The sequence below is a fragment of the Embiotoca jacksoni genome, unplaced genomic scaffold, assembly GCF_022577435.1.
Source record: "Embiotoca jacksoni isolate LCO1_2020_lvr unplaced genomic scaffold, fEmbJac1.0.p SCAF_34, whole genome shotgun sequence".
Classification (NCBI taxonomy): Eukaryota; Metazoa; Chordata; class Actinopteri; family Embiotocidae; genus Embiotoca; species Embiotoca jacksoni.
Genome location: NW_027185386.1, coordinates 100,001 through 127,835, shown reverse-complemented (window position 1 = coordinate 127,835; position 27,835 = coordinate 100,001). Strand labels below are relative to the sequence as shown.

At 45.6% G+C, this 27,835-nt stretch overlaps 3 protein-coding genes across 7 annotated transcripts in view; 1 reads left to right on the top strand and 2 right to left on the bottom strand.

The window, feature by feature from the left end:
* Window positions 1-2,068: 2,068 nt before the first annotated feature.
* On the bottom strand, window positions 2,069-19,877 carry LOC138207894 (integrin alpha-3-like). 2 transcript variants are annotated; one of them, XM_069165464.1, is made up of 28 exons: window positions 18,947-19,551; window positions 17,489-17,658; window positions 16,094-16,221; window positions 15,119-15,204; window positions 13,508-13,644; window positions 13,324-13,430; window positions 12,957-13,049; window positions 12,301-12,360; window positions 11,885-12,038; window positions 11,599-11,792; window positions 11,436-11,524; window positions 10,799-10,932; window positions 10,636-10,713; window positions 10,420-10,487; window positions 8,613-8,749; window positions 8,098-8,241; window positions 7,583-7,680; window positions 7,016-7,184; window positions 6,121-6,207; window positions 5,910-5,989; window positions 5,750-5,827; window positions 5,542-5,644; window positions 5,294-5,470; window positions 5,022-5,138; window positions 4,775-4,885; window positions 4,486-4,581; window positions 4,286-4,411; window positions 2,069-2,930 (listed from the first exon to the last, which is right to left on the bottom strand). In XM_069165464.1, exons 2-28 carry the CDS (start codon window positions 17,644-17,646, stop codon window positions 2,742-2,744), a joined length of 3,198 nt encoding a protein of 1,065 aa, XP_069021565.1. In that variant the 5' UTR covers window positions 17,647-17,658; window positions 18,947-19,551; the 3' UTR covers window positions 2,069-2,741. The 2 variants fall into 2 exon arrangements, with proteins under 2 accessions (XP_069021565.1, XP_069021566.1); XM_069165465.1 differs by lacking the exons at window positions 17,489-17,658; window positions 18,947-19,551 and adding an exon at window positions 19,668-19,877.
* A 1,003-nt stretch (window positions 19,878-20,880) lies between these two features.
* rdm1 (RAD52 motif containing 1) lies at window positions 20,881-25,615 on the bottom strand. 4 transcript variants are annotated; one of them, XM_069165410.1, is made up of 8 exons: window positions 25,585-25,615; window positions 25,141-25,261; window positions 24,763-24,942; window positions 24,044-24,172; window positions 23,807-23,954; window positions 23,633-23,731; window positions 21,497-21,573; window positions 20,881-21,383 (listed from the first exon to the last, which is right to left on the bottom strand). In XM_069165410.1, the coding sequence occupies exons 2-8, from the start codon at window positions 25,231-25,233 to the stop codon at window positions 21,318-21,320; spliced, it is 792 nt and encodes a 263-aa protein (XP_069021511.1). In that variant the 5' UTR covers window positions 25,234-25,261; window positions 25,585-25,615; the 3' UTR covers window positions 20,881-21,317. The 4 variants fall into 4 exon arrangements, with proteins under 4 accessions (XP_069021511.1, XP_069021510.1, XP_069021512.1 ...); XM_069165409.1 differs by lacking the exon at window positions 25,585-25,615 and having other exon boundaries at window positions 25,141-25,506; XM_069165411.1 differs by lacking the exon at window positions 25,585-25,615 and having other exon boundaries at window positions 24,892-24,942; window positions 25,141-25,506.
* A 435-nt stretch (window positions 25,616-26,050) lies between these two features.
* The window catches only part of ifnphi1 (interferon phi 1), a 2,424-nt gene continuing 639 nt past the window's right edge, over window positions 26,051-27,835 (top strand). The window contains exons 1-4 of the mRNA XM_069165209.1: window positions 26,051-26,116; window positions 26,765-26,902; window positions 27,499-27,573; window positions 27,664-27,816. Coding sequence (XP_069021310.1) covers window positions 26,051-26,116; window positions 26,765-26,902; window positions 27,499-27,573; window positions 27,664-27,816 — 432 coding nt within the window. The remainder of the gene's footprint in view (window positions 26,117-26,764; window positions 26,903-27,498; window positions 27,574-27,663; window positions 27,817-27,835) is intronic.

The window sequence follows — 27,835 nt, the reverse complement described above, 5'->3', positions numbered from 1 at the left end:
GAAGAGAAACTGACCATGATGACCTTCATGACAGCAGGATTTCTTACAGGACTGTTGCATTACATTGCATTAGACCTGGTCGGTTCAAAATTACACTCTATATCTGGTATTTTATTTAATCTTTTTTTCTTTTGGTTTGATGTCTCCCCAAAGCAGGAATGAAAAAGTCCACCGAGGCCAACAATCACGAAAATCAAAATCAGATCATTACATCATTTATTGATGAGGTGCTTAAAATACTTTGAAAGTATCTCAAGAGTACTTCATCAATAAATGATGTAATGAGCTGAATTATTTTTTTTTTTTTAAAGAGTCCACTCCTGTTTCATATCAAATATTCCTCCTGCAGTTTCAACACCAATTAAATGACTGAAGTAAAAACACTTGAGATGAGGATCAGTTGTGAAATGAGATCAGTCAACGGTGTCTTTATTCTACCTGCGTGATTGAAACTGTAATTATGCTTCGGTGAATAAGCGCTTACAAGTAGTGCAGGCCTTTATGTGCGGTCTGATTAAAATGAGGACAGGAGAGATCCAAGGGCGACCCAGCCCTTCTTTTTTTACGACCGTCCTTTGGGAGGATAGTAGTCCAGGAAATTCTCCACTGTAGTAGCTATCCAACATCTAAATCAATACGGAGGCTTCAGAGGAGAGAGCATGAGCACTGATTTAACGTCAGACCTAACAGGAATAGGCCTTGGATAGTGAGTGGTAAAATCTTTATCTATTTTAAGCAAGGAGTCCAGGAAATTAGATTTCAGGGAATTATTTAAAATTCAAATCAGTAGTGTATTATTTATTTTAGTTAGTGTTAATTCACTTGCCATTATTAAATCAATAAAAATAAGCTTCAGCAATGGCACACGTTATCAAAACCACAGAGATGATTTGCAATTCATTAGTCAATATTGCAAGCATTATACAATATGCACATCGGTGGCCCAGCCACTAGATGGCAGAGTCTCACTTGGAAGCACAAAGATCCTCTGACACATCACTTTTGTATTTGTGTGATTCTCAGTGCTGTTGATCATACAGGAGGATCAGCTCGATCTAAAGCCAACATAAGTACTCGAGAGAAATTAATTAATAAATTAATTAACTCTTTGATTAATCGATCAATTAAGCCCCATGCTGGTTTAATTGGCCGGATGAACTACACACAAATGAAAAGTCACATTGCCCACCTCACTCTCTCGTTTACACACAAATGCTGTCTTGTGTAACTCTCATTGGTACATCCATTGGTCGATCAACTGTCTCCACATTCGTTTCATGTGGAGTTTCTACTTTGAGTTCAAATCAGAATCCTTCCTGCTGATTGGTGGAGCTGCTGAGAACCTGTTAAACTCAGAGGGATTAAAGGCATCGGTTGTGCAGTGCTGCCCCCTGCAGGCCTCAAATGGTCAAACCTTCATCAAACATTTGATGTTTGAAAATCAGACAATTCAGGTTCATTCAAACGATCCAATAAAAACACTGACGTTGACTAAATCTGATGTTTTTAAATGAAATGAACAATTAAATAAATTATTGATGTTTTCTGATTCATCAGCATTTTGTTCACATTTAATCCCCCAGTGTCGAGTTCCTGCACGAACGTCCGGCCGAGTCTTTCATTTACGCTCCAGCTTCCTGTTTCTCTTCACAGTTTACATAAACACAACGTCTCCGATCACTGTTCTACTGTACAATACTGTACTATATTATACTATACTGTACTATATTATACTGTACTATATTATACTATACTGTACTATATTATACTAAACTACAAAAAACTATACTGAAAAATGAAAAACAACGCATGTCATCCGAAATATGAAAAAAAAGTCATACTATAGCATGTCGTTGAAAATATAAGAAAAAGTATATCAAGTCCTCCATATATGTATGTACATACATATAAACACATACATACCTTCATATATAAAACGCGAGCCTCCACATCAGGAAATGATCCAACATCATCGTGCTGCTGTAAACATGATGTCTCCTTTGGGTTTAACTGAGGATCAGATGTGGTGGCAGAGGGATCCTGAACGCATCACGGCTGGTCAAGTGTAGACCACTCAAAAAACACTTTAATATAATCAACATACATGAAACACAATTCAACACAAACCAAATCATCACAAATAATTCTGCTTTCAATTGCTGTCATAAATATCAATCATACAGAAACAGGCGGACGACACAAAAACAACTGAGTTTGTCCCAGGATTACTGAGCACCTGAACGCAGCACGTGTTGTTACTGACAACAGAGAACAAGGATTTATGAGGAGCCCTTGAAGGCAGCAAGAATACAGACCATCATCATCATCATCCTCATCTTCATCACCATCATCTTCAGCATCATCTTCTTCACCCCCATCATCATCATCTTAACCTTCATCATCTTCACCACCACAGACACAGACTGACTCTGCTGCCATATTAGCTCCTTAAAGGAACAGTATACTCACTATATTTGTAGCCCTTTAAATAAAAACACTGTTTGTCCTCCAGATCAATCATCAGCCTCTGAATGATTGATTAGCGCATCCAGGAGGATTCTGGGAAACGTCCACACAGAAACATAGAAACAGAGACATAAGCTGTGAGCTAAAAACCTCATATGTGATCACAGGTGAGAGGTTTTCACCTGGCAACAGACTGGCAGTGAGGTGGTTTGGTCCGGTTCAGGTTCCACTAGTTTGGTCCGGTCCAGGACGTGTTACAATGGATACTGCTGGTCTCAGTGAGTCTCAGTCCAGGAAGTGACCCAACGTTTGGGCGACTTCCCTTTTCGGGATGAGGAAACCTGGTCCTGGATCAGGAAACCGTCAGCGCTCGTGTACTGCTGCTGCTGGCTGTCTTTACCCACAATCCTCCCCTGGTGGAGCGCCGTAGACGGCCACGCCCCCCGACGCACAAAGAAACCACACTGTGGAGAAAACACAGAAAGCTCGTATGTCTACAGGTGAACAGGTGAGGAGGTGAACAGGTGAGGAGGTGAACAGGTGTGGTCTCTAAATGTTAGATAGATAAGCAGGTATTCACAGGTTCCATGTTTATGTTTGAAGTGGCTGACTGACGCCACCTTATGATGGGTAGACATCACTCTGTCTTCCCATGATCCCTTGCATGACGGCCAAACTGTCGCTGATTTACATGAGAAGTTTTGTTTCTTTACATTAAAAACGTTCATATTATTTGTGATTTGAATTTCAAAAATGGAGTGGGCGTGGCCTGATACACGTTAAAGGATAACTGTTATTTCACCCTCTTTGTCTCCTTTCATGTCATCATCGTAGCTCTACGCTAAAATGTGACTGTCCACCTTTCAGAATAAAAGCCTCATTCTAAAGAGACATGAATGCAGTCAAACATGAAATCAACATATCACTCATTAATAGTAATGATGACAACAGAATTCAGATCACATGAGACGAGGAAAACTCTCAAACAAATTAACACAGAATCAGTTATTGATAAGCTGACAAATCAGAAGAGGCACAGCAGCTGGAAACAAGAAGCAACGTTAATCAAAATAAAAGCCTTCATCTGCAGAGCCAAACAGACGGTAAGACAACCAGTAACCATTGAGTAACCAGTGAGTAAGCAGTGAGTAAGCAGTGAGTAACCAGTCGGTAACCCGTCAGTAACCAGTGAGTAACCAGTCACTAACCAGTCAGTAACCAATCAGCAACCCGTGAGTAAGCCATGAGTAACCAGTCATTAACCAGTGGGTAACTGTCAGTAACCAGTGAGTAGTCACTCAGTAACCAGTGGGTAACCAGTGAGTAACCAGTGGGTAACCGTCAGTAACCGGTGAGTAATCACTCTGTAACCACTGGGTAACCATCAGTAACCAGCGAGTAATCACTCAGTAACCAGTGGGTAATTGTCAGTAACCAGTGAGTAATCACTCAGTAACCAGGGGGTAACCAGTGAGTAATCACTCAGTAACCAGTGGGTAACGAGTCAGTAGCCAGTTAGTAACCCATGAGTAAGTCGTGAGTAACCAGTCAGTAACCAGTGGGTAACCAGTCAGTAACCAGTCAGCAGCAGGTCCTTACAACAGGGCCGTCTGCCAGCAGTGTGCCCGGCCTCAGAGTTCCTGGGTCAGCAGGTCGCTCTCTGACAGCTGGCTCTTCTTGTGGGCCTTCTGGGTCCGGACCTGGTACAGCTCCCTGGTGCTGGCTCTCCTGAAGAAGCCGCACTGAACAGCAGGGTGTGACACTTTACGACCAGGAGGTGATGCTCAGGTCACAGATGAATGCTGTCGTGGTCACATACCTTCCAGAGCAGCAGGCAGATCAGAGCCAGCAGCAGGACCCCCGCCAGGACTGACACCACGATGATCCACAGGGGGGCGCCAGAGTCCACCTGTAGCCCCGCCTCCGGATAAATGAGGACCTCCATCTGCAGAGAACGCCAACAATTTGGAGGAAACTACACCAATGTTGACCTGTGACGGAGCGGGTAGAGGTCGTTACCTCAGAGCTGTGGGACTCCATGCTGATGGGTTTGTTGGTCTGCAGCCTCAGAGTCGCGCGGCCTCGAACCAGCAGGCTCCTCGCATCGCTGTAGTCCTGCAACACAACAGGAAGCTCTGATTTACAGAGGTGGTGATGGGCGGAGTCATCATTTTAATGACCACAAGGCGACATTTATAAACCACAAAATCAAAAACAGGAGCTGAAAGAGGCTAAAAGGCTCCGTGGAGCTTCACAGATGAGGCTGGTTTCCTTCCTCAGAGACACGTCCCCTCCCGGCTGCCTATACCTCAGTCAGCGTGGCGCTCCACAGCCGCGATCTGACCGTCAGAGTCGCCGAGTTGTTCATGTTGACCAGAGGACAGACGAAGGAGACGCAGCGTGCTCCGTGGACGCAGTCCTGCAACACACAGCGTCTACGTGTTACCAACACAATTCACATCAACACTTTCTGTTTCACATCTGTTCAAGAACAAAAACATTTTCTACACGAGGGTGCGCTTGTTTTTGACTTTAGTGTGTCCGTGTGTGTATACCAGTGTGTAGGACTTCTTCTGTCCCTGCAGGTGGAGGACAGGTGGAGATCTTTCTCTCTGCTCCTCCTCCTCCTCCAGACTCCTCCTCTTCTTCTTCTCCTTCTCCTCCTCTGACAGCTGAGGAAAAAGGAAGAGCTCAGAATTAGATTGCTCTTCCAGACTAGCTCAAAATGTTTCAATAAAACTGACTGAGCCAGCCTTAATTCTTAAATGACCTATTGCAGGGCTTTTATTTTGAAAGGGGTGTAAGAGGCTGAAGTTGCCTCGGTTACCACAAGGTTGAGGGGGTTGATGAATCCGCCGGGCGGAGCGCAGCGCGGTTCTGAGGTACCGCCCACCTGGATCTCTGTGAGGTACAAAAGCCACTTCCCGTTGGTCGCCTCCATCGGCCAATCAAACTCCACCTCCAGGTTGCCCAGGCGACCCAGCGGCTTGCCGTGGACGTGCACCTGTCAGGGAGCACCTGGTTACACCTGGTTGATTTCCTGTGGTCCGGCGGTCCGAACGGTTGCACACAAACCTGGAAGGTGAAGAGCAGCAGACTCCCCACGTCCTCTGTCGTCTTCATCGCCGACTCACCCATCACATGACCGCCGAAGGAGGTGGGGCCTGCCGCACTGATTCTGCCAGGGCACAACCAAATAAGGTCAAAGGTCACCATGTCTGTTTTTTTCATTGTTCTACCTTTGAACTAATGAGCCGCTAACAGCTAACACAGTCCTACTTACAGACTGAGAGACGTCTGCAGGGAAAAGTCCACCAACATGGACACGGGGACCGGGGACAGACCGGCCTGCTCACTGAGCCTGAGGACACACAGAGAGATGGGTCAGTACCCGACCAACAGGCCGACCCCAGAGACAGACACAGAGTGGACCAGTGTCCTACGTGGACAGCTGCAGCAAACATCGGATCTCCTGGGTGTCCAGACTGATCTCAGACGGCTGGAACTTAACGAAGACCTGGACCTGGAGGACAGGGGACAGGGACAGAGAGGACAGGGACAGTCAGGACAGGGACAGAGAGGACAGGGACAAGGAGGACAGGGACAGAGAGGACAGAGACAGAGAGGACAGACATCTGGGTTACGGTTTGGTACCTGCTGGTTCCGTCTGAACGGGTTCCCCAGCTCACACAGAAGAACCGTCTCTTCAGCAGAACACTCCACGTCCACCGAGACGTTCCCCTGAAACACAGATAGGTGACACTTCAGAGTCCCTCCAGTCCATCAGAGTCCTCCAGTCCTTCAGAGTCCCTCCAGTCCTTCAGAGTCCCCCAGTCCTTCAGAGTCCTCCAGTCCCTCCAGTCCTTCAGAGTCCCTCCAGTCCATCAGAGTCCTCCAGTCCATCAGAGTCCTCCAGTCCCTCCAGTCCTTCAGAGTCCCCCAGTCCTTCAGAGTCCTCCAGTCCATCAGAGTCCTCCAGTCCCTCCAGTCCTTCAGAGTCCTCCAGTCCTTCAGAGTCCTCCAGTCCCTCCAGTCCTTCAGAGTCCCTCCAGTTCCGCCAGTCCTTCAGAGTCCTCCAGTCCCTCCAGTCCTTCAGAGTCCTCCAGTCCTTCAGAGTCCTCCAGTCCCTCCAGTCCTCCAGAGTCCTCCAGTCTCTCCAGTCCTCCAGAGTCCTCCAGTCCTTCCAGTCCTTCAGAGTCCCTCAAGTATCACATCTGGTCCTGTGTCTTAAATCCACACAGAGTCTTTTGGACGAGTCGTCTCGTCCTTCAGGGTCCAACATGAAGTCCAGTCTGAGGACAGTAAATCAAATCCTCCAGGTCAGGTCCAAGTCAGAGCTCCAGTCGAGTCCTTGGTGTCCCTGAACCCCCCAGAGTCTCGTCAGTCCGTCTCAATCAAACCGTTAGAAGCAGACAGAGCACTGATGACTGTCTCAGGGGACGCCCTCTGTCCACTGTTCTAAAGAGACACTTTAAAGTCTCATCAGACCAACTGGATCTGATTAACCTGGACAGTCTGTCCCTGGAGGTTGGATACTCTGTCCTCCTACCTGAGTCTCAACTCCGGAGTAGATCAGTGACGGCGGGACGCTGACGTTCAGGACGGCGCTGTGAGCGTCCTCTGCTGGTAGTCCCGGCAACGGAACGTTACTGACGTTAACCTCCAGAAATAATCTCTTAATGCTCGAGTTGTAGTTCAACAGCTGATGGACGCCCTGTCTACACAACACCACACAATACACACAACAAATCAGCACGCACACACTCAGCAGCAGTCTGAGGTCAAACAAAACTAGAGATACACTAACAGAGCTATGCTAACAGAGCTATGCTAATAGGTATGCTAACAGAGCTATGCTAACAGAGCTACGCTAACAGAGCTACACTAAACCCTTCCCTCCTGCAGCAGGTCCGAGCTGTTATTGGACTTGATGACGAGGTTCTGGACAGATGATCCATCATGTAGCTACAGCGTCATCCTGTTTGTCTTATTACGGTCAGGACTTTTAGAACCATTTCATTTTAAAGGAGTCCAATCACATGACCTGGATCGTCTCCTGAACTCGTCACTGACCCGGCGGTACTTGAGCAGCCACAGAGAAAGAAGGTTCACTCACTCCCTGAAGGGTTTCTGGTTCTCATCGGTGAACCGGGCCGACATCTGCAGATTGCTATGGCAACGGTTATCAGAACCGCAGGCCTTCTGGATGTGGATCTGAGGAGGAGAGTCAACATCAGTCAAACAGGGTTCTGAAGGTTCTGATGTCTCTTTAAATTCATTCAGATTTTTTTATGTTTCATGAAGGTTGCGAATTAAGGTTTCAACAAAGTTCTGACCCGCTTTCTGATGGGTTCTATGATTATGATCACAATCTGATCAGTTCTGAATGTGTTTGTGATCTAGGTTCTGATGGGTTCTGAACCAGACCAGATTCTGAGCATTCCCATCAGTCTGGGTTTTACTTCTGATGAGTTCTGTTTGGTTGTGATTGATTCTGCTGCATTCTCACCTGAGTACCGATTGTTTTTATTGGGTTCTGATTGGTTCGGAGTTCCTCTAGTTTAGTTTTGATGGTTCTGAGGGTTCTTACAGTATAATCTCAATGCACTTTAAATAGCAGTGGGTTCTGACCTGGGTTCTGATGGGTCGGGGGGTCTGGCTCAGCACAGGGAGGCGTTTCAGGTCCTGTACGACGTTTCTTTTCTTGGGCAGCTTCTCGTACAGCGAGACGTTCAGCGAGAAAACCAGAGGTTCCACTTTGTCTCGGATCGGACTCTGCAGAACACAGAACAGAACCTGAGCGGCACTTCTTACACAAACAAAAGATGAGTTCATGGACGGAACACGGAGGACGATCTCTGTAGGCAGCTGCTTACAGAACCAGCGGCAGGAATGTGGACAGAATCACAGTTAATGGACCGGGTTCTTTGAAGAACAGATGGAGAACATTAACCTGAAAGAACACGACATTCTTTAAAGAACAGATGGAGAACTTCAACTAAGTGCTAACTCTGTTAGCATTAGAATGTATTTATCCCAGCTGTGAAGGTTTTACTTTATAACTGACTCAGAGTTCAGAGTTCAGACTGTGTTCCGCAGACTCGCTGCTGACATCAGCCGCCTGTAGGGGGCGCCGTGTGTCTCACCAGCAGTCCAAGTCTCAGCGTCTCGCACTGTTTCTTCGGCATGGATAGGTAACTGGAGTACACGCTCTGCCCGTTGTCGTGGAAACGGAGGCGGGGCTTGAGGCTGGTGACGTCAGCGGTCACAGTGAAGTGGACAGCTGAGAGACAAACACAGAGGTCATTTTAAACAACAGGTCAAACGTCAGACAGAACAAACAGGAAGATTATTTAACGTCACCGATAATGAAGGTTTCTGAAACGAGTTGGCGTTCAGGAGGTTTTGTTCCTGAGGAGGACCGAAGATGGAGCTGTGACAAACTCCATGTGATAAACACAGTAATAAACCATCAGTCTGTCTACCAGCTGATCCTCACAGAGAACCCAGAACACCAGAACCCACAACACTAGAACCCGCTGACTCTCACCAGGTGGTGATTAATAACCTCCTCAGAACAACTACAGTATCTTCAGGACGTCTGCGTTGGAGTCTGACTGTCATCACGGGAGGACCTTATGATAAACATGTTCTTTAGAATTGGTCTGATTTTTGGTTTCATTAATTTCACCAGAAACAACTGGAAACAAAAAAAACAAAAAGAAACAACCAGAATCAACAAAAACAAAAAGAAACAACCAGAAACAACAAAAACAAACAACCAGTGCTTCTTGATGATTGTATTAATCGATTAGGAGATTGTTTTATAACAGCTTTATTAAACACCTGATACAATAGGAGCTGTGACAGTGACACTGTGATGGACAGATGTCCCCGGTGTCAGCTGGGACAGATGTGGGTGAAGACAGAGGGACGGATGGAAATTCATTGATATTTATTTTTATTTAAATGTATTATTTATATTGGAGTTTAGTGTGGATTCATATGAGGGCTCTAAATAAAGAAAGTATGTTAATAATTGTCATCAGTCTTGGCCCACATGCAGACTGATGTTAAATTAGCAGATATATATTTGAATGGAGTTTGGTTTTGCAGTAGACATGTTACAGTTACAAGGTTTCTGTCTTATCATGTAAATCTGTGAAAACCAGATCCGGCAGTGTGACCTTGTCTCTGATTGGTCAAATTAAAAAGACAGACAAACACACACACACACACACACACACACACACACACATACTCAACTCTGTGGAAGGTGTGTGTTTGTGTGTGTGTGTGTGTGTGTGCCAAATGTAATAATATCAGTTTCTCTAATGTGATTTATCATTCAAAGAAACACAGGAGACAAGAGGACACACAAGGACACAGTGTGATGTCATCAGGCGTGTGTGGAGGCGTAGTGTCCTAGCAACTGCATGAACTCATCTCTGATTGGATAAATTAACGAGACAGACGGAGCCCACACAGAGCTCCCCGAGAAGAGAGTGTCACTCTGATGATTAACAGGAGGTGTTAATTGACAGCTTTGTCCTGCCAATCAATCACACACACACACACACACACACACACACACACACACACACAGGAAGCTTGTTGATGTAATTAACAAGTTCTGACTGTAAACAGTCGTTAGTATTAGTGAGGTTGCAGCAGCTGCAGTCAGTGTTCGATTCAGACTCAATGTGTTTCAGTTCCAACTAACTCACTAAATAACAAATAAACTAACTGACTCACGAAATAACAAACTAACTAACTGACTCTCTAAATAACTAACCAGGTAACTAAATAACTAACTAGCTAACTGACTAACTAATAGCTAACTAACCAACTCACTAACTAACTCACCCATCTGTGTATTTAGTCGCAGTGCAACACAAATAAAAACATTATTATTGATGATATCAATAAAAACAAACAAACACGTTGACTCACTGATGTTGTCACTGTCGCTCTTCAGTCCGCTGCTGAACATGTACGAGAAACACGCCTCCACCTGGACACTGACATAGCATGTTAGCATATTAGCATGTTAAACACGCCTCCACCTGGACACTGACATAGCATGTTAGCATATTAGCATGTTAAACACGCCTCCACCTGGACACTGACAGAGTCTGTATGTTAGCAGATGTTAGCTCTGAATCTCACCAGAAGTCACAGCTGTTCGGGTCGACGATGTCCGGAGAAACTTTGAGTGTTGTATTCAGGTGGACGACTGGACGAGACCTGAAGAAGGAATGAAGGAATGAATGAATCAATCAATCAATCAATCAAGTCCTCAGTAACATGATGCAAGTGCAGGAACACGTACCTGAGCAGAGCGACGGCGTTGTCCAGCGAGCCGACCAGCAGGTCTGGATATTTGTTCCCATCAACGTCCAAACCTGCAGACAGCGAATAGCCGAAGGTCCTGAACCCAGGAGACACGCTGCTGCCTCGGATCACCTGGACACACAGAGGGGGCGGAGTCACAGGTGGGTCTACACATCTACTGCAAGACCTTAGTAACTCTGTGATGTCTTCTCTGTGAGGACGTTTATTATTTTGGACCAACAGTTTGATGTCCGCACTTGGTGTGTTAGGTGAGAACGAGGGTTAACTTCAGCATGTCACATAGGAGGCTGGGGCTCAGACGGTAGAGTGGGTTGCGCACTAATCGGAAGTTTGGTGCTTCGACCCCCAGCTCCTCCTGTCCACATGCCTAAGTGTCCTTGAGCAAGACATTGAGCCCTAAGTTGCTCCCAATGGTGAACCATCGGTGTGTGAATGTGCTCCTGATGGCAGCATCTTGCATGGTGATCAGTCTTATTAGTGGGTGAATGGGTGAATGGGAAAACCATGTAAAAGCGCTTTGAGACCAAAAGGTGATAAAGCGCTATACAAGTACAGACCATTTACCATTTTACATAGGTCCCCCACAAAGACAGAAAGATAAACGTGTGTGTGACCTGGCTGGGCTCTGTGGCCACGCCCTCTCTGCTGCCCGTCCAGATCATCACACTTCCTGTTTCATGGAAAGGAGCTCCGACTGCAAAGTCTGGAAGACAACAGAAGGTTATTGGTCACTGATCAGGAAACATGAGCATCGTCAGCCTGATGTGAGGTCGTCACCCTGGAAGCCATCTTGGTTGAGGTCTCCGGCGGCGGTAACGGCCATACCGAAGGCAGATCCGGCCGGCCCCAGCAGCACCACGCTGGGCCTGCTGTCAAACCTCCCTCCTGCATTCATGTAGACGTAAACTGCCCCGCCCACCTCCTGCTGACGATGGAAGAAGAAAGGAGCACCCACCAGCAAGTCGTTCCACCTGCAGCCACAAACACAGTTCGTTCTGTTCGCAGGAAACACCTCAGACAGGAAGTGAACCCAGCACAAATCATGTGACCTGTAAACCCTCACCCATCGTTGTTGAGGTCGGCCGTTGCCACGGCGTTCCCAAAGTACGAGCCCATCTGTTGCCCGCGGAGCGTCTGCTGAGTCAGCAGTTTACCAGAGCGCTTGACTGCCAGCAACACTGAGCCGCGGGCGTCGTCCTTACTGTCCTTCGGAGCTCCTGGTCAATACACAGATCAATGCCTACTGATCAATACACAGATCAATGCCTACTGATCAATACACCGATCAATGCATACTGATCAATACACAGATTAATGCATCCTGATCAATACACTGTTCAATACACAGATCAATGCATACGGATCAATACACCGAATAATACACCAATCAATACACCAATCAATGCATACTGATCAATACACCGATTAATACACCAATCAATACACAGATCAATACACCAGCTGGTGTGTGACGATCACCTGTGACGACGGTCTCGTCCTCCTCAGACAGAAGTCGTGCAGCCTGAGCGACCGAGTAACCTACACACACGAACAAACACACAAAAACAAACAACAAACACACAAATAAACAAACAAAACAAATAAACAAATGCAAACACTCAAACAAACACATAAACACAAATAAACAAACACAAAGACAATCACACACAAACAAACAAAAAAAACAATGTGCATAATAATGTGTAATAATGTGTGTAATAACGTGTTATAATGTGTGTAATAATGTGTTATGTATGTAATAATGTGTAATAATGTGTGTAATAACGTGTTATAATGTGTGTAATAACATTATAATGTGTATTAATGTGTAATAACGTGTTATAATTTGTAATAATGTGTGTAATAATGTGTATAATAATGGGTGAAATAACGTTATAATGTGTAATAATGTGTAATAATGTGTTATAATGTGTAATAATGTGTAATAACGTGTTATAATGTGTGTAATAAATGTGTGTAATAATGTTATAATGTCTGTAATAATGTGTGTAATAACGTGTTATAATGTGTAATAATGTGTAATAACGTGTTATAACGTGTTATAACGTGTGTAATAAGTGTGTTTTATAATGTGTGTAATAATGTGTTATGACGTGTTTAAAGGGACAGTACACCTATGTAAATGTTTCTGCGCTGCAGGTTCGAAAAGGAACTCCTCCGGGTGTCGAAGTCCACGTCAGGGTTCATCCAGGAGATGTGCACGTTTCCTACACAAACACACACGCGCACACACACGCGCGCACACGCACGCGCACACGCACGCACGCACGCACACACACACACAAACAAACACAAACACAATTAAGTCACAATTAAGATGGTCGGCGCTCGATTCCAGGGTCTGCATTTGAATCAACAGAATAGAACAGAACAGAACAGAACAGAAAATAATGTAACAATAGAATAGAATAGAACAGACTAGAATACAATACAATACAACAGAACAGAATAGAATAGAGTAGAATAGGATAGAAAACTCACCTTGCCATTCGTAGCTTCCAGGTGAGCCAACAATGACCTCGCTCTGACTGATGGAGGCGGAGATTCCCATGTTACACATGACCTCACCGCTGACATCACCTAGGTGACTGCAGACATACAGCAGGTGAGGGGGCGGAGCATCATATGTCACCAGCAGATTACAGCAAGGGGTCATGCGACCTACCTGCAGGCCTGGTCGGGGTTCTGCCAGTGCAGGTCGCTGTCATCGAACTGCAGGTCGTTTCCACGGAGATAACACCGGCCAATCATGTGCCTGAGTTTAAACACTCCGTAGAGTTTAACAAACCGATGACCACATGCCTGCAGAGAGGAGAGGGGTTAGTTAGTTAGTTAGTTAGTTAGTTAGTTAGTTAGTTAGTTAGTTAGTTAGTTAGTTAGTTAGTTAGTTAGTTAGGTAGGTAGGTAGGTAGGTAGGTAGGTAGGTAGGTAGTTAGGTAGTCACCTAACCAGTTGGTTGGTTGGTTGGTTAGTGAGACCCCCAGGTTAGTTAGTTAGCTAGGTAGTCCCCTAACCAGTTGGTTGGTTAGTTGGTTAGGTAGCCAGGTTAGTTAGCTACTTCAATAGTTAATTAGTCAGGTTAGTTACTAGGTTAGTCAGTCAATAAGTTAGTAACAGACAGTTAATGACAGTTATAGTTAATAGATGGTTAGTCAACAGGCTGGTTAGTTAATTAATAGATTTGTCAGATCTATTTGATTGTTTTGTTAGTTACTTTGTTAAAATAGGTGTAGATCACTGGTTAGTGAACGAGTTAATCAGTCACTTAGATAGTGTAGTTAGTCAGGTAGAAGGATGTGGTAGTTAGTTATCCAGTGAGGTAACTAGTTTATTATTCATAAAAGGGCTCGTTATGGAGATTACTGAGCTTTTATACAGTCAGATTTGCCATAAAATCAGTCGGTTAGTTAATTGCTTGTTAGTAATTTGTCATTTTGCTAATTAGTGAGTTGGACACCAAATCCTTTAACCCCCTGATTAGTTAGTTGGTTACCATATTTTTCGGACTATAAGGCGCACTTAAAATCCTTAAATTTTCTCAAAAATTGACAGTGCGCCTTATGTATGGTTACTTGTTGTGCTTATTGATCGATTTTATGTCGTACAATGCGCTCAAAAATCTGTCGAAATGTGTAAGTACGACTTTGGTAAGCAACGAAGCCGCTCCGCTCAATGGATATTCGGAGCATACGTACGCTGTGTCACGACCTGATCGGCCCGTAACAGGAATGTAATGTCTGAACTAAAAGTGCATTCATGGAAGGCAGCCCGCGCCCGGAGTATGCGTTAGCTACAAATCGCATTGCTGTTTCACTCAGACACTGAAGATGAAGAATTCGATGGATTTGTGGAAGAGGAATGAATCGATAAGTGAGTGTATTTTTCTGTACCGGTATTTGTTGTTACAACTGAGTTGAATAAAGTTTGATTTACCGGACTGTGTTGTTTTGCTTAATGCGCCTTATAATCCGGTGCGGCTTATAGTCCGAAAAATACGGTAGTTAACATAAAGGGGAGGAGATTGAAGCAGACATTCAGAACACAGGGATATGAATGTAAAAGGAACAGTTCACTCAAATTACAAATCTGCCCTCTCTGCAGGCTGGTTTCCGGTTATGGGTCAGGTGATGGGTCTGACAGGTCAGGTATTATTTGGTCCGGTCTGGTTCCACCAGATAACTGTTGTTTTTATATTTTGGGTGAACTCATCCTTTAACATCGGCCCAACATGCTGCCGTCTCTCAACTACAATCAGCCAATGAGAACAAAGACTCACCAGCACCCGCCCCCCAGGTCTGCCCTGACTGGCTACTGAGACGCCCAACCACATGTCTTCAACAAGGTCCTCAGACAGGTTCAGGTCTGAAACAGCAGCAGCACAGGTGAGGGATACATTTCAGACCCCGCCCACTGGAAGACAGACTCCACCCACTGACAAAGACCACGCCCCTTCAGACACAGTGACTTTAGGCTGTTCAAACAGTTGCATGTCTGATCACTTCTGATCAATAATGCAGTTGATCAGGACTAACGGTGTGAACTGAACAGGCTCCTCTCACTGATAGAGGCTGACTAACTACCTATGTCACCTTCTGATTAACCGTGTCTGACTGAACAGCTGACTCACTGACTGGAACTAGTTTGATGTCACTAACTAACTATAACTAACTGTGACTGTGTGTGTGTGTGTGTGTGTGTGTGTGTGTGTGTGTGTGTGTGTGTGTGTGTGTGTGTGTGTGTGTGTGTGTCAGCTGTCTGGCAGCAGCTGCAGTGTTTTATGATTGTTTTGTTTTTACTGTCACATTAAACTTGTCTTTGATTGGTCGTTGCCGTGGTTACCACAGATTAGGGCCTACTCAGGACAGCTTTATCGTGTCTGTGTGTGTGTGAGTGAGTGAGTGAGTGAGTGAGTGAGTGAGTGAGTGAGTGTGTGTTTGATGGCAGCAGCAGATAAAGCAGAAACAGACAGCAGCTGTCACAGCTCATTGAGGGATGGACTACCCATAATGCAGCAGGACACTGATAACATCGCAGGCAGGCAGTTACACCGTTAGCTGCGGCTAATCAATCAGCTAATCACTTAGAAACTTCCCCCTGAGGGCTGCTCTCTGATTGGCCGACACAAACCTCGGCCGTTCCAGAGCAGCCAATCACATTCAAGTATCAAAACCTGCATTACAGCAGAAACACGGAGTGCAAGACTCTCCGATGGTGACATCACGACAACACCTGTTGATCAGCTGGGACTCACCGGGATTTACCAGCTTCACCCTCCTGCAGTCTGATTGGTCAGCGGTGATCGGGCAGCTGTAAACTCCTCCTGTTCGATTGGCTGGAACATCAGGCTCCGCCTTCTCCCTGGGAGCTCCGACCAATAACCTGTCAGGATGACACAGGTGAGAAGCTCACACCTGCACAGCAAAGACTCATCCTGGAGGTCCTTCAAGGACATCTAGAATGTCCTGGAGGTCCTTGAAGTCCTCACGCACACACACGCAGACAGACACAGACACAGACAGACACACACACACACACACACACACACACACACAAAGACACAGACACACACAAAGACACAGACACACACACACACACATAGACACACAGACACACACACACACACACACACACACACACACAAAGACACACACAAAGACACAGACACACACACACACAGACACACAGATACAGACACATGCACACAAAGACACAGACACACACAGACACACAGATACAGACACACACACACACACATGCAGACAGACACAGACAGACACACACACACAAAGACACACAGACACACACACACACACAGATACACAGACACACACACACAGACTGAGGACTCATTGTCTCCTCCAGGTGAGCTGAACCAACACGTGTGTGTGTGTTTGTCTGTGTGTGTGATGTAATGAGCTTCATTTGCTGTCCTCGCTCTGTTCAAGGATCTCCAGGTCTCCTGGAATTTCCTCCAGGTCCACCTCCAACTAATCACAGGTGACGATGTGTGATGGGCGGGAGACCCTTACCTCTGAACTCCCCGAGGAAACCAGATTACTGTGTGTGTCTGTGTGTGTGTGTGTGTGCATGGTCCACTAACAGCCAATCCAATTAGAGAACATGAAGACACAGTTGTCATGGTGACGGACAGCTGAGTGACCTCTGGGTGACCTCCACATTTGGCATCCTTCTCGTAGTCAGAATTGAAGTCGCACATATGAAACACGTATGTTCAGTGACTCCCATTTCCTGATGACATCATCATGTCTGCCCTTTCAGAATAAAGGTCCAGAGACACGGTTCAGAAGCTGCCTGACAATCTGTCTGATTTTAGTTTCCTTCAGTCTCACAGACATGTTTGTCTGAACTCCCATGATGCGGTGCAGATAGTAGGGGGCGGGGTCAGGCCGTACCATGTGACCTGTCAGTGTCAGATACAGCAGCAGCTGTTCAGACTCGACACGGATACATACATGTAGTTAATCAGTGTATGACGTCACAGCAAGAACCTCCTCCAGGACCCCCCCAATCAGTGTTTTTGCAGGCTGCAGGACGTCAGCTGACTCTGGATTCCTTGAATGTAACAAACTGTGAACTCAATAAGAAACAGACAGACAGGCAGGCAGACAGACAGGCGTGGACTCACAGATAGCTGTCTGTCCTCAGGTCTGGGTGCAGGGAGACAGACAGTCCAAACAGACTTCCGTCTCCACCTGTCTTCAGCAGCGGGAACGACGTGTCGACGTTAAACGACAAACACACACTGACACACACACTCAGCAACACACTCACACCTGTCGCCATGGAGACACACACCTGAGAAGACAGCCACAACAACACACCATCAGCCAGACAGGTGGAGACATCAACAGCAGGATTACTGGTGTGAGGTAATGTGACCTGCTGAGCGCTGCGACCTGATTGGCTGACGCCTGTTGGTTAACACTACGTTCTACCGACGACACTACGTTCTACACACGACACAACGTTCTACAGTCGACACTACGTTCTACCGACGACACAACGTTCTACCGACGACACTACGTTCTACAGTCGACACTACGTTCTAGTCGACACTATGTTCTCCTGACGACACTACGTTCTACAGTCGACACTACGTTCTACCGACGACACTACGTTCTACCGACGACACTACGTTCTACAGTCGACACTACGTTCTACAGTCGACACTACGTTCTACAGTCGACACTACGTTCTCCTGATGACACTATGTTCTACAGTCGACACTACGTTCTACCGACGACACAACGTTCTACCGACGACACTACGTTCTACAGTCGACACTACGTTCTAGTCGACACTACGTTCTACAGTCGACACTACGTTCTCCTGACGACACTACGTTCTACAGTCGACACTACGTTCTACCGACGACACTACGTTCTACCGACGACACTACGTTCTACCGACGACACTACGTTCTACAGTCGACACTACGTTCTACAGTCGACACTACGTTCTAGTCGACACTACGTTCTACCGACGACACTGCGTTCTACAGTCGACACTGCGTTCTACAGTCGACACTGCGTTCTACCGACGACACTGCGTTCTACCGACGACACTGCGTTCTACCGACGACACTACGTTCTACCGACGACACTACGTTCTACCGACGACACTGCGTTCTACCGACGACACTGCGTTCTACAGTCGACACTGCGTTCTACCGACGACACTGCGTTCTACCGACGACACTACGTTCTGTTTATGCTGGTAAATAATAACAAACTGTATTTTTTACGTTAATTTTTACGTTGAATTAGTTTTACTGTATTTGTTGTGTCAAAACTTCAGTAAAAGCAGGACGTTTCATTAGAACTCTGGTTCTAATAAAACATTAATTAAACATGTCATTTATTGTAATTAATTGTGAATAAAGTTAATTAATGAGTAGATTAATGCGATTTGAGTCCAGATAGAAGCAGCTCATTAAATAACAACAATCTTTAACTGTATTTCTACTTTATGGTACTTTTACTTCACTGTCAGCAGCAGCTTCCATCTGCAGACGTGGAATCCTTAAATCTGCTGTAAACTAAATGAAGTTCTGAATGAGGATCACACATGAAGGGATTCTAACCTGTTCCTGTTGGTTGGAGAATTAACCACGTCACCGGTTCGAGTCCCGCTCTGCTCGTCTGACTTCTCACTCGTCTGAAGACCGACTGATCTGCACACGCTCAGTCGCCTCCTTCTCTCCACCTCTCTCTCTCATTCTCATTCTTCAGTCGTGCTCGCTCACCCCGAAAATGAAATCATGTCTCTCTCTCTGTGCAAACTCGCCCACACACTTACACACACATCGGTCTCTCCATCTTCATGAGGACCCTCACAGGTCCTGGTGTAGGTCTGTCCCCCAGGCAGAACACACTGCAGGTCCCCACAAAGATAGATGCACTAGTGCGCACGCACACACACAGAGAGGTCGTAAATGGATTCAGCATGTTAGGTCGGACGAGGGCACCTTGGTTGTGTCTCTCTCTACACAAACGTACACTCCTAGTTTCATGTGTAAAAGTGGAAGTTTTACGAACACTGAAGTCTGCGTGCACACACTCCTTCTCTCTTGTGGGTTTATGTAGCTTCATGTCTTTGTGCCGGTTTCCTATTTTTTTTTAAACACAATTAATCAGTGCGACGTTCACACACACACACACACACACACACACACACACACACACACACACACACACACAGGTCTCCAACAGCAGTTACTGACAAACACTGACTGATTAAAGGCTTCCAGTTGACACCCGTCACACAGGAAATGACTGCCAAAATAAAAGCTTTTCTCCTCTCACCGAGTCCTTATCTCCGATGTCCTGCAGCAGCTGATTGGTTGAAACACGGTTCCTGAATGTTCATGTGGAACGTGCAGGAACATGAAGAACAACACCCTGAAACGGCTTCCTGTGGTCAATGCGGCCCCGCCCTCAGTTCACCTCGACACTGCAGCAACCAATCAGACATGCAACTCACCTGAGCCACTGGACAAGGATCAGGTTTCATACAATGCTAACCCTTGAGCCAACCTCCCCATCACCGAGCAACACCATAGCAACACGTGTCAGTACCCTAGCAACACTTTAGCAAAATGTCAGTACCCTAGCAACACCTTAGCAAAATGTGTCAGTACCCTAGCAACACCTTAGTAACATGTGTCAGTACCCTAGCAACACCTTAGTAACACGTGACAGTACCCTAGGAACAAGTGTCAGTACCCTAGCAACACGTGTCAGTACCCTAGCAACACCTTAGTAACATGTTAGTACCCTAGCAACAACTTAGCAACATGTGTCAGTACCCTAGCAACACCTTAGTAACACGTGTCAGTACCCTAGCAACACCTTAGTAACGAGTCAGTACCCTAGCAACACCTGCTAGCTTTCATTCATTCGTCCATCAGAAACTCTGAGCAGATTTTTACGTTTAGAATATCACGTTATAAAATAATATTCTATGTTATGAATTATTATTATTATTACGAACTCTGGTTGTAAAGGTATTAAATGTCTTAAACATTCACATTTAGCTGAAAACTAAAGGAAGTTATTGATCAGTTGTCATTAACCATCGATGACCTGCTCTCCGATGCAACATGGAGTCTGATTCATACATCACATCGGCTCTGAGGACAGTCCGTCATCACGTTACTGAACGGATCGTCCGAACGGTGAATGGATCGTCCGAACGGTGAATGGATCGGTTGAACGGTGAATGGATCAGCTGATCAGTGACTGATCTCAGATCAATACATCAGTCTCTCTCCTGTCTGCACATTTTAACCACACTCTGACATCACTTCCTGGTTAGTTATGGACCCTTCAGCCAATCAGAGCGCAGGGCTCTGAAACCACCCTGCCAGGTGAGCTGAGATGGACATTTAAAACTTCCTACAACAGATTTCCCACAATGCACTACAAACAATCAGGAAGGGGAGGAGTTACTGGTAAATACAAAATAAAAGCAATATTTCCCAAATTAAATTAAAAAAATAAAAGTGTGAAGAGTGTGTAAATGTTTTTAGTGTTTATTGATCACTGATAGGTTGATGTTCACTCATTGAGCTGGTTCTTCAGTATTGATCTAATGAACACTCCGGTCTACAGACACTGTGGGGACGTTTCTGTCCCCTCACGGGAGGTGAGTATGTCCCAGTGTTCAGATGAGGGACTTCCTGTTGAGAGCAGCCAGACAGGAAGTGGCGACTGCAGATAAAGAAAATGGGCTGAACAGCAAGGCATTGATTGTTGTTTGGATCTTGTGTCTGTGTGTGTGTGCGTGTGCACGTGTGTGAGGGGGTGTGGGGGAGAGGGGGAGTACAGCATCATGTCAGCACATCACTGAGTCAGGATGGTCTTCAGGTCACATGATCAGTCTTCACTGCATTACCATCATGCACCACTGCCCACCCTGAGATACCACACATCTACCCAGAATCCTCTGGGAGGCTACGACACAGTCAGATCCAACTCTTCATCTTCAGCCTCATCTTTATCAGCAGGAAGCTCATTCACCTGAAACACACACATGCACAGACACACATTAATACACACACACACACACACACACACACACACACACACACACACACACACACACACACACCCCTGAGAACAGGTGAGGTTACCTGGATGACTCCTTCAGTCTGATCAGGTCCAAACTGATCTGAAGTCTGTTTCAGCTCCACCATCACTTTACCTTCACCTACACACACACACACACACACACACACACACACACACGTTTTTGATCACTGATTAGTTATTGATCACTAGTGTCTACGAAGAGAAAAACACCTGGTGGAACATCTGACAACTAATCAGGTTACCATGGCAACAGATCAGTAACATGATTGGATATAAAAAGATGATTTCAGAGAGGCAGAGTCTCTCAGCAGTGAAGATGGGGAGAGGTTCACCACTCTGAAAGACTGTTAGAAAATAGTTCAACAATCTAAGAATAATGTTCCTCAACGTAAAACTCCAAAGAATTAGTGGATTTCATCGTCTACAGTTCATAATATCATTAAAAGATTCAGAGAATCTGGAGAAATCTCTGAACACAAGGGACAAGGCTGGAAACCAATATTGGATGGTGGTGATCTTCGGGCCCTCAGGCAGCACTGCATTAAAAACACACTATTCTGGAGTGGAAATCACTGCATGGGCTCAGGAACACTTGTGAAAACCATTGTCTGTGAACACAGTTCATCGCTGCATCCACAAATGATGTTAAAACTCTCCAAAGAAGAAACCAGATAGAAACATGATCCAGAAACACCGCCGAGGAGAGAGACCATCCAGCTTGTTATCAGCTCAGTTCTAAAGCCAGCATCTGTGATGGTACAGGGATGCATTAGTGCACAACAGACTGAACTGGAAGACCAACATCAACGCTGTCTACAAGAAGGGGATGAGTCGACTCTTTTTCTTGAGGAAACTTCGATCCTTCAATGTGTGCAGCAAGATGTTGGAGATGTTCTACCATCTGTTGTGGCCAGTGAACTGTACTTCGCTGGGGTCTGCTGGGGGAGCAGCATTGGAGCCGGTGACACCAACAGACTTAACAAACTGGTTAAGAAGGCCGGCTCCATCATCGGCTACAAACTGGATAGTCTGGAAAAGGTGGTGGAGAGGAGGACGCTGAACAAACTATTGTCCGTATTGGATAATCCTGTCCACCCTCTCCACCTGCTGCAGGGACAGAGGAGGACGTTCTCCAAAAGATTCCTCCAGCTCCACTGTCACAAGGACAGATACAGGAGATCATTCCTGATACAGGAGATCATTCCAGATACAGGAGATCATTCCTGATACAGGAGATCATTCCTGATACAGGAGATCATTCCAGATACAGGAGATCATTCCTGCCGACCGCAATTAGACTGAACAATAACTCACCTCTGGCAAAATCCATCACACAACAATAACACTGTTGACTGTGTTTCTTGGTTGTTTGTATATAATATATATGGATATATACTGTACTGTATATACTGTGCATTTTATATTTTTACTGCTATTTTATTGCTTTCTATTATTCTATTATTATCTATTGCTTCCTGTATGCTGCTGTAGCGAAAACATTTCCCCTCGGGGATTAATAAAGTAACTACCTAACCTAACCTACCTAACCTAACCTAACATGGCATGGGTAGCTTGAACATCTGGAAGGAAGCATTAATGCTGAATGATATATTCAGGTTTTGGAGCAACATATGCTGCCATCCAGACAACGTCTCTTTCAGGGAAGGTCTTGTTTATTTCAGCAGAACAACGTCCAACCACATTCTGCACGTATTCCAACAGCATGGTTCTCTAGTAGAAGAGTCCGCTGATAAACTGGCCTCCTGCAGTCCAGATGTGTCAATCATTGAAAACATCTGGAGCATCAGGACATGAACAATACAACAAAGGAGACCCTGAACTGTTGAGCAGCTGAAATCCTCTATTAGGCAAGAATGGGACCACATTTCACTTTCTAAACTCCAGAAACTGCTCTCCTCAGTTCCCAAAGGTTTCCAGAGTGTTGTTAAAAGAAGAGTTGATGCAGCTCAGTGGTGAACATGATCCTGGAACAACTTTATAGAGACGTGTTGCTGACATCAGATTCACAATGAGGAAATATATTGTATATAAAACAATACATTTCAGTTTCAACATCTCATATATGGTCTTTGGTCTGTTTTATATTAAATATGAGTTTATTTGATTTAGAAACCGTCATCGTGTGTTATTTATATTCTACAGGAGTTCAACTGCACCTAGAAGGACGAGCAGCACCGAGCTGAAGGCTTCAACTAGAGCTGCTTCTCTCACCGACTTCTGCAGCTGACGACGCTTCTGGAGGAGAACATCTGGACCTGAGCACAGAAAACACACGGTCATCTTCTTCTTTGGTCTCCTCACCTGTGCAGGTGAAGTGAAGCCGTCCTCACCTGTCCAGGTGAAGCTATCCTCCAGGACTGCCCCTCCTCTGGTCATCCTTCTGTGCTGAGGGAAGGAGAGCTGCAGCAGACAGCCGAACTTCAGTCTCCGCCTCCTGACTCCGCCCTCCTCTCCTTCTTCATTGGTGAGCTCCTTCAGCTGTGGAGGACAGACACAGACAGAAAGTCCCCTCCACTCCCACACACACCTGAATAAACTGATGAGGTGTGTGTGTGTGTGTGTCTCACTGTGATGATGTCAGAGGTCCAGCCGTTGAATCCCAGGCAGTGATTGGCCAGTTCCAGGCAGCAGGCGTGGCTTAAGGGTCTGCTGCTACCATACAGAAAGTGAGGAGTCTGGTTGGAGCTCAGCCTCACCTGAATACACACACACACACACACACACACACACACACACACACACACACACACACACACACACACACACACACACGCAAGCACGCACGGATTTACACACACACAAATGAGCTGAACAGTCTGAGGAGATCAATCAATCAGAAACTCTGATAAACACCCAAGAAGCAGAAGAAGAAGAAGAAACAGAAGAAGAAGAAGAAGCAGAAGAAGAAGCAGAAGAAGGAGAAGGAGAAGGAGAAGAAGAAGAAGAAGCAGAAGAAGAAGCAGAAGCAGAAGAAGGAGAAGAAGAAGCAGAAGAAGGAGAAGAAGCAGAAGAAGGAGAAGAAGAAGAAGAAGAAGAAGAAGCAGAAGAAGAAGCAGAAGAAGCAGAAGAAGGAGAAGAAGGAGAAGAAGAAGAAGGAGAAGAAGCAGAAGGAGAAGAAGAAGAAGAAGAAGAAGAAGAAGAAGAAGAAGAAGCAGAAGGAGAAGAAGGAGAAGAAGAAGAAGCAGAAGCAGAAGAAGAAGGAGAAGAAGAAGAAGAAGAAGAAGAAGAAGGAGAAGAAGAAGAAGAAGAAGAAGAAGAAGAAGGAGAAGAAGAAGAAGAAGAAGACCTTGAGTTGAGAGTTCTGAAACATCTTGTGTCCATCAGTGAGCCTCTGAGCCGTGGAGGCGTGGCCTGCTGAGTAGAACTTGATGAGGGCGGAGCACCCGGGCGGGTGTAGAGGGGGGTTGGGACTCACCTTCAGCAGGTAGAGAGGACCAAATGCAGAGAAGACGTCAAACAGCTGGTCCTGAAAACATCCACAACAACCTGAACTAAACAAAATACAACGTAAACAACAAACAAAACTACAAACATGCAACTCATTACATGTTGTAACTCGGTACAGAACCGGAATAGAATCACACTGGTGTCATATCGGTACTGCCCCGGTTGGACCTGGTACCGGATCAGACAGATGTCGCTGGGATCGTCATCAATAACTCACGTTGATCTGAGCCTCGCTGTGAGACGGATCGATGTTCCACACGAACAGAGTCTTGTTGTTCTCCACAGGAACCCGGAACTCCAGAACCTCCATTCCTCGAGGAGCTGCTGCACCAAACTGCCTTCAAAAACCTCCACGTTTTAGTTTCTTGAGTTTCAGCGGAGGAACCTTCATCTCACAACATGTGAACCGTTTCACGGATGAAGAACAGCCGCGGGATGTTTCAGATTCATCGTCACTTCTAAAACTCCTATTTTAAAGAAGCCAGGACCGGATTCAACTACAACACAGCGGCGTTAAAATGACGGATTTGTGACTGGAGTCTGGTGGAGCGTTCTTTCCTAACACACGTTAACCGTCAGTTTAATAAAGCTGTCCGTTAACCGTTAATTAAACTCCGTCCGTTAACCGTTAATTAAACTCGGTAAACTCCAGTTTACTCACCGTCACAAAACAGCCAACAAACCTGGAGTTCCCGCGCCTCCGCCAAAGGGCGGAGCCCCCTGCGGTACCCAATGAGAATACAGACTACGACATCTCCTGCAGACCAATCAGAGCGTCCTCACAGACACACATTCACTTTGTTTCCGTTCATAGAATATAATATCTAATAGACTTTTAATTCATGTTCACCCTGTTTGATTACTTTATATTGATTAGTTTCATTTATTGATTAATCTTATTCTGTAATGAAGACAGAAGTCTTACTTATTATTGTTGTTTTGATTATTATTGTTGTTGATTTCGTGATTTTTGTTGTCGTGAATGAATAAAGTTTTCTTGTATGATATCACTGTTTCCTGTCAGAGTTCAATCAAATATAAAAACATTGATCATGTCCCTGCTGAGGATCAATATACTTTTATTATGGATCAGTAATCTTCTGCTCTGCAGCTGCTTTACCTCATCGATGACGTCGCCGGTTATGACATCACATTCTTGCATCACCGCTGAGAGTTTCCTTAACGACCAGAAAGTGAGTCTGAAAAGTGAAAACGAGGCTGACGTCATCTGCGAGTCAATCTGCAGAAAACAGGAAACAGATGGGACATTGCCTTCAAAATTAAAGCATGAAACTTAGACCATCAGACTGATTAATTTTCAGATTTTCTGCATGAGGAGTCTTATTCTGAAAAAAACTTTAACACATACATGACAAACGTCACACTAACTCTGAAATACATGGATCGATTCAAACGGATCTCTGGTGATCAGCTGGGAGAGGGACACATGCACCTTTTATTCTGAAGAGCCACATGTCACTTCCTGTGCTGTTTGGAATTCAAAGTGATGGAACAAGAAAATTAGAACTGCAGCAACATCCCCGTTAATCAATAACCTGATCAGAAAGAATCAATAACCTGATCAGAAAGAATCAATAACCTGATCAGAAAGAATCAATAACCTGATCAGAAAGAATCAATAACCTGATCAGAAAGAATCAATAATAGTACACAGTACTTTTACTACAGTAGAATCTGAACTGTAACACAGCATTAGTACACAGGACTGTGTACTTTTAGAAAGTGAAAGTTTTCTGGACTTTTTGTTTTTTTTTTCTGTTTTTGTTTCCTTCTGGAATAAAAGTCTGAACTCGGCAGCATGTTGGAGACACAGATTGCAGCTTCATCACCTGCATCACCTTCATCACTTCATCATGCTCCTCCTCCTCCTCCTCAGCGTGCTGCCGTCTGTCCTCTGTTGTGATCTCAAACACTTCAGTCACCTGAGCAACAACTCTCGGACTCTCATCGAGCTCATGGTGAGTACAGAACCGATACCAGGTCTTGGAGCAGGTACCAGGTCCTGGAGCAGGTTCCAGATCCTGGAGCAGGTTCCAGGTCCTGGAGCAGGTTCCAGATCCTGGAGCAGGTTCCAGATCCTGGAGCAGGTTCCAGATCCTGGAGCAGGTTCCAGGTCCTGGAGCAGGTTCCAGATCCTGGAGCAGGTTCCAGGTCCTGGAGCAGGTTCCAGATCCTGGAGCAGGTTCCAGGTACTGGAGCAGGTTCCAGGGGTCCCGGTCAGTTAAATGTGCAGCAAATCAGTAAATCAAAGCTTAATGCAGATGAAAACATAGTGTGATGTTTATTCACACGTCGGGGGGGGGGGGGGGGGGGGGGGGGGGGGGGGGAGCCTCCATTTTACAGGAATTGAAGTCCCGACCTTCCAATCAGTGGACGTTTAGTTAATACGGATGGATAAGAACATGTCCACTGTTTTCATGTGTGTTATGAGAGCATTTATTTTCCTATTAAAAGTCATGAAGCAGATTAAAAGCGGATGTGATGTCAGTGAAGCGGCGCGGAGAGGCGGGGCCAGTGTGCTGTGGTAAAATGAAGTCATCTCTTTGTGTCTCAGGGCGGTCAGCTGACTGAAGACAGGTGTCCCGTGTCCTTCCCGTCCAGACTCTACCGACACTTCGAAAACTCATCGGTAATGTTTCACTTCCTTTACATGTTTACAAACACATCAGCTGTCAGCCAATCAGAGAGCTCCACCTCAGACCTGTCATTCTCTCTCCAGGTGGAAGTTCAGCTGCTTTTCATCAAAGACAGTCTGAAAATGATTTTTGGTCTCTATCGCCATGACAACCTCTCCTCCACTACCTGGGACACCGTGAAGACACGTCACTTCCTGGAGATCCTCGACCGACAGATAGAAGAGCTCAACGACTGTGTGAGGATCAGTACTTCTA

Excerpts from the sequence above, each read along its gene's own strand:
- LOC138207894 (XM_069165464.1), bottom strand. The coding sequence starts at position 17,646 with ATGGCGACAGGTGTGAGTGTGTTGCTGAGTGTGTGTGTCAGTGTGTGT. Across the intron at positions 13,431-13,507 it reads AACCCCGACCAGGCCTGCAG|TCACCTAGGTGATGTCAGCG; the intron begins GTAGGTCGCATG and ends GTATGTCTGCAG. Across the intron at positions 5,139-5,293 it reads TCAACCCCCTCAACCTTGTG|CTGTCAGAGGAGGAGAAGGA; the intron begins GTAACCGAGGCA and ends CTTTTTCCTCAG.
- rdm1 (XM_069165410.1), bottom strand. The coding sequence starts at position 25,233 with ATGGAGGTTCTGGAGTTCCGGGTTCCTGTGGAGAACAACAAGACTCTG. Across the intron at positions 21,574-23,632 it reads GGTGCTGCTCGTCCTTCTAG|GTGAAGGTAAAGTGATGGTG; the intron begins GTGCAGTTGAAC and ends GTGTGTGTGTAG. Across the intron at positions 21,384-21,496 it reads AGACTGAAGGAGTCATCCAG|GTGAATGAGCTTCCTGCTGA; the intron begins GTAACCTCACCT and ends TGTGTGTTTCAG.